The sequence below is a fragment of the Cimex lectularius genome, unplaced genomic scaffold (assembly GCF_000648675.2).
Source record: "Cimex lectularius strain Harlan isolate CLEC.00 unplaced genomic scaffold, Clec_2.1 scaffold74, whole genome shotgun sequence".
Lineage (NCBI taxonomy): Eukaryota > Metazoa > Arthropoda > Insecta > Hemiptera > Cimicidae > Cimex > Cimex lectularius.
The window spans coordinates 1,210,087-1,230,281 of NW_019392795.1; the positions used below are offsets into that span (position 1 = coordinate 1,210,087).

Below are 20,195 nucleotides of genomic sequence, written 5' to 3' on the forward strand. Positions count from 1 at the left end.
CCCGCTGCAGTGCTCGAGTACCATTTTCAGATTGGATGGCATACCTACACGCACCCTGTAGGGAGCCAAGGCATGACATGTTTCCAGTATGTGGGACACATCGAGCAACCTTTCTCTGCATGGGTATTATTGGTGTATTATTTTAGCAGTTTTTGTTTATTGTGTCAATTTTTTCGGTTTTGTTTTTTATTTGTGTTTTTCTTTGTTTTTGCTTGATTTGTACATAGACCTTTTCAGGAATGTAGGGAATTCCTCTCTGTTGGCATTTATTCGTTGTATTATGTAATTTTAATGTACAGAAGTTGGTTCTTTATGGTTTTCAATGTAGTTATTAATTAATTGGTTTTTTTATGTCCATTTAGAAAAGAGTGTGTTCTGTTTCATGATGACCATAGACAATCTCGAATGGGGGTGCGTTTTGTGACTGAACTCTGGTGCGATTGTATCCTAAAATGGCGTATTTTATTTTTGTCTGATTTAAATTTATTTTCATTATTGAAAAGACGTGTTCTAAAAGTGTATTGTGGAATCTTTCTATCTTCCATTAAATTCTGGGCGCTTAGTTCAAATAAAATGTAGGCTTATTTTATGCAATTCTAAAATTTCTTGAAATAAGGCATTGTTGAATGCAAGCCCGTTGTCTACTACAATTTGGATAGATAATGGGTGATGGTTATAAAATGAACTATTTTGTCAACGATTTCGATTCCTTAGCTCGTCTTTAGAATTGATTGAGCATATTTTGAAAATGAATCGATTATGGTTAAACCTTTTGCATTATCTAGTGTGATTGTGCCCATGTGTACAATTTCAAACGGTTTGGTAGACGTAGGTGTTTTATTGAAAGTTAATTTTAATGGTGTTCTGTCGTATTTAGCCAGCAGATAAGTTTCGCAAGTGCTGATAAAAGTTTGGGTAGAATTTTTTAGATTTGGCCAATAGTATAGTTCTTTTATTCGACTAAATGTTTCTTCTAGACCTCTATGATTTCTTTTGCTTATGTGATAATTTTCAATAATTTCGTATCGTATGTGGAGTTTTTATCTTCATGGAGGTCATTAGACCTAATGACCTCCAAGAAGATTGAAACTCCACATAGATTATTTGCAGGTCGATCAACAACATCATAATTTCGTCTTGGTTTTCAACGTCTATTAATTTTTACGTACATTTCGTTAAGTCCAATTCTGTTTGAAGAATTGATTAAATACACGGCAAAACTCTTCATACACATCTTCGAAATATAGGTAGTATTTTGTTTTGGGATAGAAGTATGACTTTATTAAATTGATTACTTCTTTTTCGATGTTTTCCTTTGAAAGCTAAACTAAAATTTTCTGGTTGCTATTTTGATGTAATTTGAATACCTTTAATATGAGGCTCGGATGGTTCAAATTCTACTTGAGATATTAAATATGATTTTTCCGTGATTCACTGGAGTGTCAACTATCGGCAGGCGTTTATCTGTCATATTGCTATCAAAATTGAAATGTATCGTATCGCCGTCGTTTGATAATTCATTTTCATCGAAATGTGCTATTAGCGATTCTTTATCAATTTCATTTACATTATTCTGGTCACCGGGGCCATTTTCGCAATTTTTCGTAATTTTTCAACTTTAATTTCATTTGTCGCCGAGAATCAAATAGATTACACGACATTTGAAAAATGGCAAAAAGGAGGGAACATTCAAAACGTGGGGTTGAGATGGGAAGTTAGTGTCCAAGTGATAGCTCAAGTGGTAGAGCAGCGGCGCATTAGGCCGAAGGTCGTGGGTTCGAATCCCGCTAGTGACACTGACTTTTTATCTCAATCAAAACCTTAATTAAAGATTAATTAATTTAAAATCAAGGAAATTTTTCGGAAAATTCAATTAATTAAATTCAGCGAAGAAATTGAAGGAGGAAAGAAAAAACTGTTGCTGACAGATTGGTAAGGTGGAACGATTAATAATAATGAAAAATAAAAACTTAAGGAAATTTTGAATGAGTTTATTAAACGTTTTTTAATTTCGATTGGAAATGTTCTCCACCCTTCGCAATGTATTTTCGACCCGCTGCCGTCGCATTAAACCCGCAAAAACCCATACATAAGATGTATATCAGCGTATTCTTTATTAGAAAAAGTAGCCATATTGTTAACAAAATATCACATAGATAACTAAAAATGTAAAAATAAAAAATAACGTTTTAAATCTTAAAACTGTTTTTTATCGGAGAATAATAATCCAAAAATCCTTTAATCAGTTTTTTTTAATTATCCACCATACCAATCTGTCAGCAACAGTTTTTTTCTTTCCTCCTTCAATCGTTCAATTTCTTCACCTTTGAAAAAAGTTGTTAAAAAAAGAAATTACACCACCAAAAAGGATATTAAATGGAGAACATTTTCTGAAATTTGCTGGCTTCTATGTTTGGTAATAGTAGTTTAGAATCACCATAGTAAGTTTTTCAACTTTCTACTAAAACGCTTATTTCACGAACGTTTACATGTTTAATATTGATCACATCTTATTGGAAATTTAACGTGGTTTTCGATGGTATCAACGGATTTGTCCAAAACCTTTGAGTTTTTGATTTATCATTGTTTATTTGAAGCAAGGTCGTGAAATCTTAAAAAATCGGAAAAAGTGGAATAACTCCAAAACTGCTGAGATTCGGACCATAGTTTGGATTTGAACCCGCGACCTTCACGTTTGAAAAGCCTGAAATCCAGAATTTTTGATTTTTTGATCGTGAAAGTCAGTCCATTTGTCCAGGGGCAGGCTGAATTTACAGAACTTTTAGCCCTGATTTTTTTCCCTTTATTAGTGCAAAACCTTGGTAAATTTAGTCCCAATTCTGATATTTTACCAATTGTACTTTTGGGAAAAATGTCTTTCTTAAGCAGGATCATTTCTGTAGTGGATCTTCACAAAATCGGGCTGCATTAGTGAAATTGAAGTTGGTCTAGATAATTTTGGCACGTTGTGGATTTTGACTAAGATGACATATTTAGTAAAGTTTAACCGAAATTATAGATTTTTCTATAAGCCGAATTGTAGCTAACTGTAAGACAGACCAATTTTGCACGGTCGTTTGTGCATATTTTTTGCCGTTTTGTTTCTCTCAAGATTATAATTGGCTAAAACCGAGATTAAACGGATTATGAATCAAATTGTCAATCGATTTTGCGCTTATTGCGACGAAACCCGAGAGTTGTTTGTTGTTGATGTAGTTAAGCCCCAGTTCAATCTGCTAATTGATTTCAAGTTTTCTTCCAAGGAGCTTTTCTAAATAAGATCAAATCACCCGGTTGTACTGTATCGAAGCCACTTATTTTATATTTTATTTCTGTATTTTGCCAAAATAAAATTGGAAATTGGACGACAGTGAATAAACCCGACGTAGATGTTGATTAAATCACTACTTTGTGCTCTGATATGGCTTATACTTTTCAAATGATAAGAACCCTTGTTTGAGTAGCTTCAGGTGTTTTTTCATGATTGATTAGTTTATCGTCAGTGTTTTATCTTTTACATACATTATTCAGTGTTTTTCCTTTGTGCTAGTTAGTGTGAAGTATAAGTAGTTTTCAGTAGAACGGCTTTTGATTAGCTGTTAACAACGTGAACAACTCAAAATGGTGAGAAGTAAATGTCCCGAGGTAATATTCAATTTTTGTTTGCCCATCTGCCGGGTTCTCGACCTCATATTGGGAAACCAGGTGGGTGAATTAAAAAAAAAGGCCTGAAAAGGACTGAAGTACATATCTCAAAAGGGCACAGGCTATATTCATATAATTTTATTGTGTCGTTTGAAATTTTCTTGATTTCCATCAACAACGCTTCGTTTTTCTTGGTGTCTTGAACAATGCCACGCATATGTTTAAAAAGCCATGAAATTAGCAGCAACGACCGTGAATAAAACACTCCATGAAATATCCTTTAAAAGTGGGACAGATGGAATTAATCTTAAGAAAAACAAAATATAAAATAAATATTCACTATTCTGGGATAATTATTCAAACGATCTCTCTCTCTCTCTCTCTCTTCTCTCTCTCTCTTCTCTCTCTCTCTCTCTCTCTCTCTCTCTCTCTCTCTCTCTCTCTCTCTCTCTCTCTCCCTCCCTCCCTCCCTCTCTCTTCTGTGTATGTGTCTTTGTTTGTTGTCTTTTCTTTACCACTCATTTTTTGTATCACATCTCGCATGAATATGTCCAAATCAATTTTGTTTTCGACTGGCCGTATAGTTCTCTCTCCTCCTCTCTTTGAAGAAATTAGAAGATGTTTGCGAACCCTAAGAAAGGAAGAGAACTCATCAATGGGTTAAAGCCCATGCCGGATTAAAAGGAAACAAGAAAGCAGACCAATTAGAAAAAGCAGCAAAAGAAGAAACGAGAATAACCACGTTTGCAAAGACACCACTAACGTTTATAAAAAAGACAAAAAGACCAAAATCATAGAACAGTGGCAGAGTTTAGTTTACAACAAATGATGGCAGCCAAAGCGATATATCCCGACTATAATAATAAGTCTATTATATTTCGTGGTCTGATTGACCAAATAACTTCTTTCAATTAATAAATCTTTATGTAAGGTATTGGTTGAAATGAAAAAGTCAATGTCACGAGAGGGATTCGAACCCACGACCTTCGGCTAAATACGCCGCTGCTATACTACTTGAGCTCTACTGACTTCAATCCACTCGCACAACAACTTCCCATTTCAACCCCACCCTTCGAATTTTGAAAAATGGCAAAAAGGACTCACTTGAGGTGGGTCACGATAGCTCAAGTGGTTAGAGCAGCGGCGTATTGAGCCTAAGGTCGTGGGTTCGAATCCCACTCGTGACACTGACTTTTTCATCTCAACGAAGACCTTGCACAAAAAGGATAATTAATTTAAATGAGTAATTGGGTCAATTAGACCACTAAACATAAAATAGATTTATATATTTTTAGTTGTTATGTCTATTCTTTTCGCAGTGTTGTTATTATGATTAATAGCAAAAATTGCGTTTTTGGGGATTCAAAATATTTTTTTTTTTCATTCTTTTGCAAATATTTTGAAGAAAGCACTAACTTTCTTCTCAATCCCACCTTTCGAAAAATGGCAAAAAGGAGGGAAAATTCGAAAGGTGGGGTTGAGATGGGAAGTTAGTGTTCCCGCTCATGACACTGACTTTTTTATCTCAACCAATGCCTTATATAAAGATTAATTAATTGAAAAACCTTATTCGGTCAATCGGACCACGAACTCTAATGAATTTGTTATTTAGTTGAAATACGATCTTGAAGTCATTTTCCAAGCTAGTGGTTCTGCGTTCGACACCCCAATACAGCCCGTAGAATTACAGTTGATAAACAATTCAGATTAGTTTTAACTACCCTTTAAAACTGCTAAAATACGATTTTTTTATAGCAGGCAAAACATTTTTTGGACAAGATCACCCCGATAAATTTTTTTCTTGCCGATGTCTAGTGTTCCACTTAAAAATTCACAACTCCTTTAGATTTTATCCAAATCCATCGTTATTACGACCATCAAAAAGCAGGATGTTCCTTCCTTCAGGCCACATCAACAACCTTTATATATTATCATTAAAGTGAAAGAAAAAGTATGGGAAAAAACCTACCCAAATATTTCTCCGGTCCGCATTTATTTACGGAGGCGATGTTAGTGATTTTTAAGAGCCATTAGTGGTGGTTTTAAGACTGGTCAGTAATGATTAAGTAATGGTTAGGTATTGCCAAGTGTGGGAAGTGAGGGTGTAGTTGAAGTTTGTAATTGTACAATAGTAGTTATTGATATTTAAGAGCCATTAGTGGTGGTTTTAAGACTGGTCAGTAATGATTAATGGTCACGATGAATGGTTAGGTCAGGTCAGGGGTCATTGACTTAGGAATGGTATAGACTGATCATTGATAAGTGACGTATACAACCAAAGAAGCTAAACCATACAAAATGGCCATAACCAGACCGTTTTGGAAGGTTAAAAGGATTGATTGTTGATAGTCATTAGGGCTTAATGAAAATTTTATTTTATTATTCTCGGATTTGATTCTCGACGACAAATGAAATGGCCACGGAGAGCTTTAGTGAATTGTACTTCATTTAAATCATTAAATTCACTCATTTCGTGGTCCTCTTGACCAATTAATACATTACAATTAATTAAGGTTTTTAGTTGAGATGGAAAAAAGTTAATGGCACGAGCGGGATTCGAATTTGAAAAATGGCAAAAGGAGGGAAAACTCATAAGGTGTGGTTGAGATGGGAAGTTGGTGTCCGAGTGGATCAAGGTCACGATTGCTCAAGTGGTAGAGCAGCGGCGTATCAAGCTGAAGATCGTGGGTTCGAATCCCGCTCGTGCCGTTAACTTTTTTTCATTTCAACTAAAAATCTTAATTATTTGTAATGTATTAATTGGTCAAGAGGACCACGAAATTAGTGAATTCTTTGTTACTTTAAGTCATCTGAAAAATTTAAATTGTTTACCTTTGTTCGGGGGCGAGAGTAAAAACATTTTGTTTGTGAAAGTTTATCTACTGTTAAAGGCAAATTAATTTTCATCGGTTTTGAAAATCGAGAAGTTGTGAGTTGGGGTTAAAGAAGTTTTTTACCTTTTTATGTAAGGTTCTAGTTGAAATGAAAAAGATAGTGTCACGAGCGGTATTTGAACCCACGACCTTCGGGTTCGATTGACGCTCGTGACATTAACTTTTTCATTTCAATCAAAACCTTGCATAAAAAGGTAAATTTGGTCAATCAGACCACTAAATATAATGGATTTAAAAATAATGAAATGTATGCAAAAAAATTAATAAATTATTGCCAATCCATTTTGGCTATCGAACCACCTTTAACTTTTATAAAGTCAATAAATTTCATTAGTTTTGAAAAATAAAATATTAAAATAATTCAGCGATTTGAAGTACTCTCATATCGGATTATTATTCACCAGTGTCAAATCCATTTGATCTAAGCCAATCAATAAAAATCCTATCAAAAAGTGAAAATAAACAGTGCTTCAGTGGGCGATAAAACACACCTTTGTATATTTAACCACAATCCAATGTATGGGTATGTTGTTTATTTGAAAAAAAAAACGGAGGTCGTTTAAACTCGTCGCCTTTCTTTATTTCTTTAAATTGAAAATTTGGTCCAAAAGATCCCAAATGAAGTAGGAAGAACGAAGAAGACAAAAAGAATTGCAGGATTTTATTTAATTATTAGACTCTTGATTAATCGTATATTGAAAATAATTATTCAGAAATCGTGAGATGCGGTCTGGTGTGATGTAGGTTTCAGAAAAACATTTCCTTTATCGTGCCAACGTTTCGATCTTTATTGAGATCATCTTCAGGGCTTGGGATTTACAAACATTGTTTACATTTAACAAATACATTGAGGATGTGGAAAAGTGAATTTATACAATGCAAAATATATTTTTTATATTCAATCAAAGTATTTCCACTCACTCAAAGTGTTTGTCTTCTGTGTAATTGTGCCATTCTTGCGTGTCGTGTCGAGAGTTGCCAGTGAGATTTTGCTATTTTGTGATTTTGAAGGGGTGGGGAAGGAAGTCGGTATAGAAAAGACATTTTTGTATAAGGCTTCGGCTTCTTTGAGATGAAAAGAGCAGACGAAGGGAAAAAATGTGTTGGTAATGGTTCGGCCAGATTATCCTTTCAGGATTATATAGAAAGGGATAAATAGGAAAAGGAAAGCTAAATTGTTGGGAAATTAGACTAAGTGAAAAAAATTTGATGTGTGGAATGTAATGTGATGATATAGGTATGTTATCTGTACTGAATTTGATTAATGATATTGGCGTAGCTGCGACTGAGTTTACTTGTATCTGTTCTGTAATTGATGCTGTTTATCTCTGTTGATATAAACCATTTCTAAGAAATTACGTTTATGTTTGTTTTGTTCTGTATGTAATATTTTTGGATTTTTGAAGTCGAATTACATACAACGAACAAAACAAACATAATTTTCAAACATGATTTTCACCTCAAAGAAGCCGAAGCCTTATACAAAAATGTCTTTTCTATACCTCCTTCCCCACCCCTTCAAAATCCAACGTATATAAACATAAAACAGCAAAATATCACTGGCACTCTCAACAGGACACGCAAGAATGGCACAATTACACAGAAGACAAACACTTTGAGTGAGTAGAAATACTTTGATTGAATATATAAAAAAATATATTTTGCATTGTATAAATTGACTTTTCCACATCCTAAATGTATTTGTTAAATGTAAACAATGTGCGTAAATCCCAGGCCCTGAAGATGATCTCAATAAAGATCGAAACGTTGGCACGATAAAGAAAATGTTTTTCTGAAACCTACATCACACCAGACCGCATCTCACGATTTCTAAATAAATATCGATTAACGGTCACTAATCACCACACATTGAAAATAATGTAAAATTTGATGTTTTGGCTTCCATGAACCAAAAACAAGATCTCTTTGCTTTTCCCATTTCCAAGTGAAGAGGATAATTCGAAGGTTAATATCACCAATTAGCCCTTCAGCTATATATTTTTCATTATAACGATCTTTAAATTTTTCTTTAGATAATTTACAAAAATAAACCTTTATGGATTATCACTTATGGATTGAATCTTTCCACAGATTCCAAATTTCCAGATCCCAACGTTACTAGATTCTCAACCGTCCTTCTTTTTTCGCTTGATTTCTTTGACAAATTTACCCTTTAAACCGCTTTTAAAATATCGTTCTGAATTTTTTTTTAATGGAGACACGGGGTCTCATTTTAAAAAGCGAGTTGAATTAATAAGATAGTGGGAAAGGCTGACGACCTGCGGCATAATCGGCTGTTTCGCCTCCCGGCCATGGTCTTAGATTAACAGGTTGGAAATTCAAGTTCTAGAACAGGAGCTTCAAGTAAAAAAAAAATAATTTAAATTTAAAAACAGTCAATTTTGAACACTCCGAGTTTCAATTATAAAGCTTCGTTAAAGTTTGAACAACACCGAGCTTAAACATTCCCCTTGGGCTACTTAGGTCAAGTGCAACAGTAAACAATCAATAGTCATCAATCTCCATTTCAGAATCATCAAGGCGACATTACATAATGTTGAGAAAATATTTCACATACGTCATCTTATATTAAAAAAAAACTTTTGCAATACAATGACGTCAACAGATTATTAAGCATAAAATACACCGGCGCATCACCTTGAAATAAAAATTCATGGTCTTTTCTTAGTGTAATTTACACTAACTTACTTAACTGTATACAATCTTTATTCTGTTATTAATAATTACTAAAAAATCAAATTAATTACCGAAAAGGTAAATCTTAAGAATTTAATTTTGTTGAAACGATTGAATCATAAGCAAATATGAAAAATGAAACGAACCGACAAGTTTTAAGAATTTTCTTATTCACTATATACACTACCCAACAAAAAAGAAACAACCGACCAACAGATTTTTCGACGAAAAAATGGCCAATTTTGAAAATACATATTTTCTCAGCCTTTTAAGTCACAGATCTGCGCTAGGTCCCATTTTTTTAAAGAAAATTTTACTCTGAACAAGATGGCTTTTTTAAAATATTTTCCTAGCTGTCAGTCATTCATCAGTAAATTCAAAAAATTTGGAACACGTCAATTTTTGTACTTTTTACGAAAACTTCAAATTGTGCTGTGGAGCCAGGAAATCGTCCTGGAGCGGCGCCCTATAGCAGTCGATAGGAAATTTTAATAAACGTTCAATTCATCTATTTCCACTTTGCACCTCTATTTATTTACATTTTAAAAAGATAGAGGTTTAAGCGTGCATTAATTGCCAGACCTTGGCACTATTAAGCGTGCGAGAGATGGCCAGGAATAACTAAAGATGGTGAAACTTCTGTTATATAAAGACAGACTTTATAAATACTAAAATATAGTTTTGAGATTAGAAACTATAAAAATATCACTTTGTCAAATTGAGCTGAACTGAGAGCTAGGAAAATATTTTAAAAAACCATCTTGTTCAGCGGTAAAATTTTCTAAAAAATGTAACCTAGCGCATGTCTGTGACTTAAAAGGCTGAGAAAATATGCATTTTCAAAGCGGGCAAATTTTTGGTGGTCCAGGTTTTTTGTGACGGGCAGTGTAGTTTACCAAATCATCATGATCACAAAAAAGATAATTCACTAATTTCGTGGTCCGCTTGACCAATTAATATACTACAATTAATTAAGGTTTTTATTTGAGATAAAAAAGTCAATGGCAGGAGCGGGATTCGAACCCATGATCTTCGGCTTGATACGCCTCTGCTCTACCACCTGAGCTATCGTGACCTCGATCCACTCGGACACCAACTTCCTATCCTCAACACTCGTGCCATTGACTTTTTTATCTCAACTAAAAACCTTAATTAATTGTAAAAAAGATAATGTTTTTATTTACAAAGCCAATACAATTTATGGCATAATTAAAAAAATTGAAAGCTTCTTTTCCACTTTTACCTACAATATCGATTTAAAATTAAGTCTACATGTCACAGAAAACCAAATTGTTCGATATTTAAGAAATGGGTCAAACTACACTAATTTTTCGGCAGGTAGATTAGACGATTATCACATAATCATAATATAAATTTCAAGCAGATAGTTTAATTTTTGAGGTTACCTGTGTCATGTTAAAATGATTTAAATTGTAGAAAAAATGTATTTTTCTCTAATCTCATTTAATAAAATGACAGTTATATTGCATTAAGTTGATGTGGATGGACTTAATTTTGCACCATAGCCCAGTATCGCTGCGTTTCATGCTCTAACCTATAATGTCCACTGTCATGTCGATTTAAAATTAAGTCTACCTTTCACAGATAGCCAGATTTTTCGATTTTTCAAAAAAGGTTTCAAGTTAGTAGTATTTAGGTAGTTCATAATAAGCCGTACATAGTAAGCCGAAGGTCTTGGGTTCGAATCCGAACGTGACACTAACTTTTTCATCTCAGAAGACCTTACATAAAAAGAATAATCAAGTGAAATTATTACATAATTTAAAATCATCGTCACCGCAACTGAAAATAAATTTTTTTATGTTTCTGTTTCTTATTTTTCAAATATAAATCGACCGACAAAGTTATATTTTTATACTTTCGAATTTCAAAACTCTCTTTTAGTATTTATAAAGTGCGTCTTTAGCAGGACATTAGTATCTTTAGTTATTCCTGGCCATCTCCAGCACGCTGAATAGTGCCAAGGTCTGGCAATTAATGCAAGCTTAGACCTCTATCTTTTTAAAATGTAAATAAATTAATATTTGTACAGTTTACGCCAGTTGTGGAAGGATAATGAGTAAGGTTGAAAGAATCTACGATAGAAATATCAGACCAAATCTCTACTTTGTTCAGAATAAACAAGATCGTCTGATAACAAGCGTTCTATTAATTAATTAAGGATTTTAGTTGAGATAAAAAAGCCAGTGTCACGAGCGGGATTCGAACGCACGACAAATGGCAAATAGGAGGGAAAATTCAAAAGGTGGGGGTTGAGATGGGAAGTTGGTGTCCGAGTAGATCGAAGTCACGATAGCACAAGGGTAGAGCGGTTTATCTAGCGGAAGGTCGTGGGTTCGAATCCCGCTCGTGACACTGACTTTTTTATCTCAACTAAAATCCTTAATTATTGGTCAAGCGAACCACGAAAATTAGTGAATTTTTCTATTACGTTGTCACAATAGCGGGACGGTCTAGTTATAACGCGCTTTTATCACGACGATAAACAAATTCTGTGATTCCTTTTCATAAAAATCTGTAATTAATACAAACCATGCTACAATCTAATTGGTAATCAGCTCCACCCCGTCTGCGAGTCAGATTAAAAATCGAGACTCTTTCCTAGTTTTAACTATCTTTCGTTACTTCTTCCTATAATCACGTTATTTATAATGTTGCATAAGCATTCTATTTTCGTTCGAACTAGAAGGGAAAAAGCGTCAACTCGATACGTCAATGTCAACATACGATATCGTCAATGCTGAACCGATCCAGAGTTATTTCTGCCTATAAGGATATCGATGTATGATTTATTATTTCCTGCATTATTTTTGACGTACCATGAAATTATCAATCGACTTAAATCAAAGAACGTTGAGCATGAGAAACTGCATCGAAAACAGATAAGACCGAAGGGTAAAGATATCGAAAACAATGTACAAAGAATGAGGGGAATGATTAAAGAGAAGACAAAAGTGCAATACAATATTACAAAGAGATGGAAAAAGTTGAACATGAAAAGATAAAGAAAGAGAACCAAAGAGAAGAAAGAGATAGAACAAATGAAAGACAGTGAGAAAGAAAAAGGGAGGGACGCAGACAAATATCGTGTCCTGGCAATTCTATTTAACAATGTGAAAAAAGGACCGTCTGCCTAAGAGAAAACCATAAAGAGGTAAGGAAAGATAAAACCGGAAAACAATTAGCCAAAAAGTAAACATAAAACGAGAAAAGTATATAAAGTCATAAAATAAAAACAAAACAGAAAAAGAATCCGAACGAGTAAGAGTGCCAGAAAGGAAGTGAGTGATAGGTAAGTAAAAGGAGGAAATGACATAAATATACAAAAATAATGTATAAATAGAAAGAAATTTACTCAGGCGGATATAAAACCAGCTGAACGAAAAAATCTGTGAAGTAGAAAGGAGACAGACAAACATACAAAAGCTACACAGAAAGTGAGAGTGAGAGAGAAGAGAAAGTGACAGATAGAACAAGTGAAAGACAGTGAGAAAGAAAAAGGGAGGAACGCAGACAAATATCGTGTCCTGGCAATTCTATTTAACAATGTGAAAAAAGGACCCTCCTGAGGGAGGCAGAGAAAGGAAATTGAAACAAGAGGAAAGGACAGTAACACAGAAACAGGGAGGTAGGAGATAAACATTGTGTATTGTCAAATACTGTATAAAACAATGTGGAAAATAAAGAAGATGCGCGAATAAAAAAACATAAAAAGTTATCGAAAGATAAAGTATAGCAGTAAGGTAAACATAAAAATGAAAAAGAGATAAACAAAGTCATAAAATAAAAACAAAATAGAAAAATAAATGGTGCAAAGGGGAGAAAGTAAATGGCCAAATGAAAAAGAGAGAGAGATTGAGAGGGATTAGAAAAGAGAGAGGGATTAGGAGGGAGCAAATGAGACAAATATACAAAAACATGTGAAAAAAGAAAGAAATGAACCAGAAAAGTGAGCATCGGTCAGAGAGAGAGAGAGAGAGAGAGAGAGAGAGAGAGAGAGAGAGAGAGAGAGAGAGAGAGAGAGACGAGACGAGAAGGGTGCTAGAGAAGGAGTAAAAAAGAAAAATAGCACAAAGAGAGTGAGAGAAAGAGAGAAAGAGGTTGAAAGTAATATAACAAAGAAGAAGCGTCAGTTAGAGAGGCAAAACTTCAGAAAACGAGATAAGAAAAGAGAGAGTTCTATAAAGTAACGTAATAAAAATATCTAAAATGAAAATATAAGTAAACAAATTAATATACTATTTTTGTTAGTTTTGTATTTACAATTATTTTTCACCTTATCCTGCTGGAGGAAACTCACGAAAAACACATTGTAAAGTTTCAACACGATAAAGGAAGGGGAAAACGACATTCTCTAGAATTTCTAACGTTATCAATTCGTGATTACATTGATGATCTCAGATAATGTGTTTTACACCTGATATCACCCTACAAATATTAGATATCCTTGGCACGGATGATGCAACGACTGAACCACCTACTCATCAACAAAAAATGTTCATAGGATGCTTCGGACTTTCAGAAACAAAAACAAAAGCCCGTTTGGAAGATTTTTGCTGATGTATTTTTATTGATCGGATATATCGTAAAGAATTGATTGTGGGAAAAACACTCATTAACTGATTATTTTTTAAACATTTTTTTTTAAGTTTCCACACAAATTTGTGTTGAAAGTTGGATTTTTTAAAGTGACAAGCCAAGATGTTTAATTATCTTTGATATCAGCGATAAGAATGTCCGTTTTCTGATAAGCCAGTCATCAATGATGGGACGGACGAAGTTAATATGGGCCGTCGAGGGGCAGGGTAAACATCGTCATACTACAGAAGTACAAATTCAGCAAGACTATACAAATAAATGAAGTTTGAGATTGATAGATCGAAAGATTAAGAATTTAAGATTAACCAGATCTTCTATGTTGTTCAAGCCATTTGTATTGTGTATTCGGTTACGAAAGTTGACCTTTGGGCCTTAATTAGAAAATAGTCATGGATCCCTTTTGTTGTAAGTAGGTGATCATCTTGTTTAGAATCCCTCGTGTGTCGTGCCGTTTGAATTGGATAATTTTAACAGCTCTATTGTGAAATATTAATTTTGCCCGTCACCCATGCGGTAAATTTCGAGAAATCTCATTGGGCTCAAATTTGATCTACATAAATGGCAGCGTTTTGTCAATAGAAAATTCCTGAACTTTCAAGATATATCGATTCGAGATGGATACGTTTCACCCAGGAGGAATTTTCAAAAATCTTCCACTAGGAAACAAATCTTTTCGTACTAACACCACATCTCGCTTGTGTTGGAACATTATGTTCATTAACAAGAGGATTAAATGGCTATATGCGTAAAACTCTTTGGTTCTGCATTATATTCAATTTAAATTAAATTAATTTAGTTTATTAAAATAAAATATTAGAAATTTAAAGAAAAAAATACTAATGAATTTAAGCAAATACAGAATACATTTAAAACAAACTGACAACCTCTAAGGATTTCCTTTTTCGCCTAAAATGAAAGTTGTACTTCATTGACGTGAATGAACTTAATTTTTCATCATAGTCGTGTATTGCTGTTTCCTGCACTAACTTATAATATCGACGAGTATTAGTCCTGATTTAAAATTAAGTCTCCCAATCACAAAAAGCCAATTTTTTCGATATTTCAAGAATGTTTCAAACTAATATTTTGGTAGATAGATTAAATGATTAGCACAACATAAATTTCAATTTCAAGGAGATGATTTACTTTTTGACGTTACTTCCGTTGTCATGTTAAGATTATTTTTTAATTAATTAATTTTTTATCTAAGGATTTTCATCTCAACCAAAAACCTTAGATTGGAATAATTAATATGGTCAATTATGAACACTAAGCAAATATGGATTAATTATTTTTGAAATTGAAGAAATAAATTAAAATTTATAAAAATATAAATATATACATAAATTAATTTGATAAAATGACAGTTATATTGCATTAAGTTGATGTGGATGGACTTAATTTTGCACCATAGCCGCGTATCGCTGCGTTTCATGCTCTAACCTATAATGTCCACTGGCGCGTTGATTTAAAATTAAGTCTACACGTCGCAGAAAACCAAATTATTCGATATTTAAGAAATTGGTCAAACTAAACTAATTTTTTGGCAGGTAGATTAGACGATTATCACATAATCATAACATAAATTTCAGGCAGATAGTTTAATTTTTGATGTTACCTGCGTTGTCACGTTAAAATGATTTAAATTGTAGAAAAAAATGTATTTTCCCCTAATCTTATTTTAAAAAATGACAGTTGAACTTTGTTAAGTTGTTGTGGATGGACTTAATTTTGCACTATGGCCATGTTTCACTGCGTTTCCTGTTTTAGCCTATAACGTCGACTGGCGTCTTGATTTAAAATTAAGTCTAACTATAGCAAAAAGCCAAATTTCTCGACATTCCAAAAATTTCAATCTTGACTATTATTTTTGCAGTTAGATTAAATGATTAGCGCCTAACATAAATTTCAATTTCAAGGAGATAATTTAGTTTTTGAGGTTACCCGCGTTGTCATATTAAAATTGTTATTAACGTCTTTTAAACTGAAGATTAAATCAAAATGTTGTTTTTTTCCTAGTCACATTCAAGAAAATAATCTCTTGGACTTGTTAAATTGATGCTATTGACTTTATTTTGCACTGTAGCTATGTATCACTGCTTTTCCTGCCCTAACCTATAATGTCCACTAGTGTGCTAATTCCATATTATGAAAATTTTTCTAAATTATAAAAGTTTCAACTTGACTTTAATTTTGGTGGAATCAACAATTAGTATATAATCCTGACATAAATTTCAAGGAAATAATTTAGTCCTTGAAGTTAAGCTGTATGTAAACAGCACTTTTATCCTCATCCTCAGGTGACATCACCAACATACTTTTGTCTTTTCTCGCAGATTTCAAATCATTGATCATGCCCATGACAACTTCTCATGCCTGTGAATATGACAAATTCTCATGACTGTGAATAGCACTGTAATGGCCCACATCCAACATTCCCTTACGCTACTCCTTTGAAACGCTAATGGACTAAACAATCGCAGACACGAACTGGAAACACTAATCTATGACACACGTATTAGTTTGTGACTGACTGACAGACAACACGCAGAGCAAACCGCTGGGTCTAAACAGCTGTCATTTTGGCAGTGCAATCCTACAATGACATGGATAGCCGCTAAGAAAGGATTTCTTGAAATGCCATCCCTAAGGGGATCAGATGGACAATTTTGTACTAGACATTATATTAGAAAGTACTAGCACATAAGAAAAGTACATTAAACCAGAGTCCCGCATGGATGAAGGATATATTATGTATATAATGCGCTGCTTTTCCTGGCCTAACCTATAATATCGACGGATGTTTCTTTAATATCAAGTTCACTTATACATTTTTTGTTTATATTTCAAAAATGTTTCCAACTTTACATTATTTTCCTTGTATATAAACTGATTACAATTTAATATTTGTGGATAGCCCAAACTTAACAGTGTACACATTAGAGATTGTTTTGTGAAATTTTAAAAATTGAAATACCAATTTAAAGTCATTTCTTCCAAATTAAATATGATGAAATGTGACATGACTAGACTGTCAAGTAGACGTTCATAAATTAGATTATCCACAATGCATTGCTTTGCTATCTCAAAACTAATGTAATTATAATTGCTTAATTACTCACTATGATTTTAAAGTGTTATAATGATTTTTAAATTAATTATTCACATGTGTCAGGGTAATAAATTGTAATAAAACTTCTGACAAGAACTCTAGTAATATTTCTATTTTATTTTTCCTTTATGGAATATTTCAAATAATCAATTATAAATTAAGTAAACAAATTTCAATTAATGTAATGATGTAAATGTTCTATGTATTTACTTACTTGAAAGGAAATGTCAGAGTTTATAGATTCAATCTAAAACGAAATGAGTCAATTTGCTTCCCTCCTACAACCAATCAATAAAGCTAATTTGCAAAATTTAATTTAATTTGTATGCAAAATTATTTGAAGGGGGAGAGTTTAATATAGGAGAGTTTAATAGAGAAAAGTTTTATCCACTAAAATGCTTCTCGACTAGATTGATGCCATCACTCTAATTAAACTTTACCCTTTTTTTTCCCCATCACTTTTTATTAAAACTATTTAATAAGGCGGGTTTGTCGTTAATTTCGTATTTTTGTAAAAATTTGCCTTGTATTACAGATGGTGCCAAGATGACGTACAGCCCAAAGGGCCGCTTCCTACTCCCGTACTTTATCGTATTAATGACCTTGTTGATTTTAATCATCGTCTGGCTCAATACAAATCAAAATTTTGAAATGTCGACTCAGTGCAGCCCATCAGAGGCAAATGAATTCAACGGCTTCTACCTCAGGCGGAAGCTGTCAAGCAACAACAACAACATCTTTTTCATTGAGTCTTCCTGTATGACGAGAGAGATGAACAACTCCAAAGGTGAAAATTGGTCGAATTTGATTTTTATGGAATGATTGAAATAAGTTTTTGAATGCTTAAATATGAGGATGACTCAATGAAAGTTCTTGAAGTTTACAATGATTATTAGACCTGCAAGCCTTTTAACTTTACTGTTATTTTGAAATAATTCACTTATGTCAAAACATACCGCCCACCAATGGAAATTTTACTAGTTCAATTAAAACATAAATTGAGCATTAAGATTGCGAGGAGTCATCCTTTGAAAGAGTTGGGAGTTGTGACTAAGAAAATAAGGAAACTTCCAAGAGTTTAGGGTCTTAAATACAAAAAAAACGTTGTCCATAAAACTCCTGCGTACATGTTATTACAAATAATTAATAATTTTACAGGTATTCGTCTAAATTCAAGACAGGCATGCGCCATATATTCAGCAGCAAAAAAGAATCCGACGAGATATATTGTGCTCTTTCATTCCTGCCCGCTTGATAACGATTTCTATGAAAAGTAATTTTTTGTTTATTATTTATTATGTATTTAATTTGTAAAAATACATAGGTGGAGGCTTTCTTAGTTCAATTTTTTTAAGGTAATACTTTCGATTTTTGTTCCAGAGCTAGTCCTGTAATTAAGGAATTACTCGATCTTCCAAATGTCGCCATCGTCAGTAAGGCTATCATTGATATATACACTGGCTCATTACTGGAGCCTCTTATACATTCGGGGAAAATCTTCCAATCCCAGTATCCCATAGAGCACAACGCTGATATATTAAGAATATTTCTTGTTTATCTATTCGGTGGCGCGTACATGGATATGGATGTCGTAAGTTTAAAGTAAGTTAGTAATTTTTTTTAAATGAATGTAAAAACTTAATTTCTTTGTTAATTTTTAGACCTCTTGATGATCTCGGCCATAATTTCATAGGAGCCCAAGAAGAGACTCAGCTAGGCTCAGGTGTTTTCCAGTTTGATTTTGATGGAAATGGACACGAATACTTAAAGAGGATATTACAAGAGGTGGTTCAAAATTACGATCCGTACACATGGGCTGGAAATGGACCCGTACTAGCTGGGCACGTCTTACAAAAATTTTGTAATATGTCAGCTGTTAGTATTTTGTTTTTTTCTTTCTTGTACGTTAAGATCTTCCAGCATCCAGAACAACCAGCAAAATTAGACAGATCTGAATGACAGTGATGATACCTGATGCGGCACTTGTTTGCACAAATGACCAATAAATTAAATTAAAATAAAAAAACAAATAATAATAAATTGGGAAATAAGACTTGCCAAGATTACAAAAAGCCACTCACATTGTTCGGTAGCGGTAGAGACTTGTAGACGCAGCCTTGTTTCGGGCCTGAAATCCTGTGCAGCTCGGCACAGTCCAGCTTGCAGAACACTTCATACTAATGGGAATACTCTCACGATTTTAAATTAAATGATAATGAAACAGGTAACTCTGTGATATAAAATAAAAATGAAATGATATGAGAGGTTTAAAGAAATACAAAAAAAAAAAAAAAAAATTGAATAGAAGGTTGTTAGGGAAAGACTGGCAGAGTAATGATGGAAAAAGGAATAGAATGTACAGCAGGGCTTCCCAAACTTTTTAGCCATTGGACCCCCTTTCACAGAACAAAATCCAGGGTGGACCTCCTCATTCAAGTAAGTAAAATTAAATATTTATAGTATGTTGAAAATTAAAGCTTTATTATTTAGCCAGTCCATTGTTAATTAGGTGATTGAGGGGGTTTCACTAGATACTTAACTCTATAAACAAATTGGTCAAGCGGACCATGAAATTAGTGAATCTATAAACAAAGTCCAGTACACAAAAATCAAATTTGTCAGAATGGAATCAATAGGTAGATCAAACGAGCCAAATTCAAAAATAATAATTTGAACATTGGGATTAATGAATTAATGGGAAGAGTGAGGGTTTTTAGCGTGCACAATTTGGATATGTTGATTTTAATTTTTGATAGCTGAAGACCGATGTGAGGTTCAGCATCTGGTCAGCTTCGGTATTTAATTTGGTGGCTGTATTGATAGAAAATCTGGATTCGCATAGGAAATTTGTGCCAAATGGAAGAACATGTTTTGGTTTTTCAACGAGAGATTGAAATTTTTGTTTTCCAGTCGGAGTCAAAAATGGGTGCACGGATCGGACTCGAAAGTTGATTTTAAGGTGCAGTCTGTACTAATGTCTATCAAAATTCATATCCACTTGAAGATAGACTTTTTGGCTTTGTCAAGTCTAAAACGGTTTGACCATCCATTAGTCTTGCATAATTGTATCTGGAACTGTTGGGCATCTCCAAACTTCGAAGGTGCTGTTCACCAGTTCATTTTCTCAAAAAAATTATTTAACCTAAGAAAACACTCCAGTCTTCCTTCTCAAAAGATTCAATACCAAAACTGATGAAGACTTCCCATATTGTCATCATCGTAGTGTT

General features: G+C 33.5%; 2 protein-coding genes across 5 annotated transcripts in view; one reads left to right on the forward strand and one right to left on the reverse strand.

Moving 5' to 3' along the window:
- Positions 1-13,592, reverse strand: part of LOC106667626 (lysozyme c-1-like) — a 31,763-nt gene extending 18,171 nt beyond the window's left edge. The window contains exon 1 of the transcript XR_001340607.2: positions 13,534-13,592. The gene's annotated coding sequence lies outside the window, so the exon portion shown is untranslated. The remainder of the gene's footprint in view (positions 1-13,533) is intronic.
- The window catches only part of LOC106667625 (alpha-1,4-N-acetylglucosaminyltransferase-like), a 36,114-nt gene that overhangs the window by 13,310 nt on the left and 2,609 nt on the right, over positions 1-20,195 (forward strand). Inside the window, exons 1-5 of one of the 4 annotated variants that reach the window (XM_024227971.1) lie at positions 3,621-3,645; positions 17,504-17,755; positions 18,127-18,241; positions 18,349-18,570; positions 18,630-18,843. In XM_024227971.1, coding sequence (XP_024083739.1) covers positions 3,636-3,645; positions 17,504-17,755; positions 18,127-18,241; positions 18,349-18,570; positions 18,630-18,843 — 813 coding nt within the window. In that variant the 5' untranslated portion in view covers positions 3,621-3,635. Of the gene's footprint in view, positions 1-3,620; positions 3,646-14,230; positions 14,262-14,409; positions 14,598-17,503; positions 17,756-18,126; positions 18,242-18,348; positions 18,571-18,629; positions 18,844-20,195 lie in introns of those variants that run through there. The other 3 variants (XM_014395689.2, XM_014395688.2, XM_014395691.2) reach the window with 3 other exon arrangements.